Here is a 2184-nt window from a genome sequence, read left to right as displayed (position 1 = left end):
CAATATATAATAATGAAAAGGCACTCACTTCTGTGGGAAAGTAACAAAGATCATTAAATGATAAATTAAGATATATCAGTTGGAAAGCCAAAGATGTTAAGTCTGGACAATTCAGGATAAAAAAGCCCTGAAAGAAAGTGACAGGACATAACATGTTAATTAACAATGCACAAAATATTTTACACAAGAGTAAAACAAAATGAGCACATAATCTGAGTGACAATGTTTGACACAATACACTAATAAGCCTATACTCAGCTTCTCTTCATTTTTTTAGTCGGTCATAATAATAATTTCTTAAGTATCCACAAGATAGAAACACAAAATAAAAACACTACTAAGTATTTATGTACGTGATCAGTATAGTGCTATATGTATGACAACATTATTTCAATCAGTAGCAAGCAAACGTTTATGGATTGCCTACTACATGCTGAAATACAAGTAATGGAGTCTGTTTTATACTTAACTACTTTATTCCCTTTTTTAGTCTCTATTTCTATTTCTCTGTTATCTATCTATTAATGTAACATGCACCTAAAACTTCTTGTTAAATATGCCAATTTCTGACTGAGGAAATATTGTGTCTTGCTATGGGCTGAATGTTTGTGTCCCCAACCCCCAAATTCATATGTTGAAGCTCTGATCCCCAATATTATGAAAGTGGGACCTTTGGGAGGTAATTAGGTTTAGATGAGGTCTTAAGGATCCCCATGATGGGTTTTATGCCCTCATAAGAAGAGGAGAGGACCAGAGCTTTCTCTGTGTCTGCCACATGAGGATACAGCAAGAAGGCAGACATCCATAAGAGAGTCTTCACCAGGAACCAAATCTACCAGAACCTTAATCTTGGACTTCTCAGCCTCCAGAACTGCAATAAATAACTTTTTGCTTTTTAAGCCACTGATCCATGGTATTTTGTTGTAGCAACTGACTATGCTATATCTAGTGTCCTCCCCCGCCCCACCACAAGTATCTTTAATACTCCAGGACAGTTGGAATATTTGTTTCTCAGAGGGTGTAAAATTGGTAGTGATCAACTGAGTGAACCAAGGAACTCTAACGCTGGAGGATAAAACCTCGGCTTGTAGGGAAAGGAGGCATCGTTGCCAAGGCATTATGCTGTGGCATGTACTCTATAAAAATAAAAAAGTTCATGGCTAAAGAACCTCAGAATTGATGGCACTGGGTTCAAGACTAAGTTATTATCAGAAGTATTAATATATATCACTGTTTATACGTTGGTAGTAGACAAAAGCAAGTGCCTTTTGTTCCAGTCATTAAACATTTTTCTCTTCTCTACAGAACTAGTGGTACACCAAGTTAGGTAGCAGAAATGTGTCTGTCGCAGGCTCTAATTATCCTTAGTGTGCTTAGATGACCTCCCTTGGGTAAATGTAAACCTACTGGCTTTATATGTCCTCTTGCCTAGAAAGCTCTTCCCCTATCCATTTCATGAGCTATTGTCTCACTTCACTGAGCTGCCTGCTTCTTGTCAACCATTTGCCCACAAATCATCCAAAACGTAAGGCCTTCCCTGACCAATCTATCATAAATGGCCACCTCTCAAATCAGTGCCTGATCTATGGGTCCCTATCCCCTCCACTTGCTTTACTTTGCTTCATAGCTCTTAACACCCCAGGACACACTACACATAAATGTATGTGCATATGTATGTGTGATCTCACTACCCTAAAGTTTAAGCTCCATGAAATAGACATTTTGTCTGTTTTGCTCACTGATACAAAGTGAGATAGTTTATCACTGGTACATGGAGGGTTTTTAATAAACATGGACTGAACAAGTGGATATCCATGATTTTCACGTTGCTTCATGGATTCCAGGGACCTTCACTGTGGATATAAACTGAGGCCTGCCAATCAGAGGTCCCCTGGATCTTTTCTCATCCCATAATAAATTCTGTTTGCTGTGGTTACCATGGAAGGAATGTGAAGAACTAAATAGCACAAAGAATGTGGAGGCTTTCTCAATCTCTTGAATTATGCTAGCAACTGTTAAGCACTTATGCACCGGGTCTGCGTATATTAATCACTATATTTGTTTTGCGTAAATTATTATTCATATTCTCCAAATCTCGGGTTGAGAGTTGATCTCCAATGTTGAAGGTGAGGCCTAGTGGGAGGTGTTTGGGTCGTGGGAGTAGATCCCTCATGAATGGCTTGG

The 2184-nt window shown here is 38.6% G+C and overlaps 1 protein-coding gene across 1 annotated transcript in view; it reads right to left on the bottom strand.

Moving 5' to 3' along the window:
• LRRC63 (leucine rich repeat containing 63) overlaps positions 1-2184 on the bottom strand; it is an 82879-nt gene that overhangs the window by 38518 nt on the left and 42177 nt on the right. The window contains exon 6 of the mRNA XM_012648343.1: positions 29-127. Coding sequence (XP_012503797.1) covers positions 29-127 — 99 coding nt within the window. The remainder of the gene's footprint in view (positions 1-28; positions 128-2184) is intronic.

The sequence above is a fragment of the Propithecus coquereli genome, unplaced genomic scaffold, assembly GCF_000956105.1.
Source record: "Propithecus coquereli isolate 6110/MARCELLA unplaced genomic scaffold, Pcoq_1.0 Scaffold11, whole genome shotgun sequence".
Taxonomy (NCBI): domain Eukaryota; kingdom Metazoa; phylum Chordata; class Mammalia; order Primates; family Indriidae; genus Propithecus; species Propithecus coquereli.
This window is presented reverse-complemented; position numbering and strand designations above follow the sequence as displayed.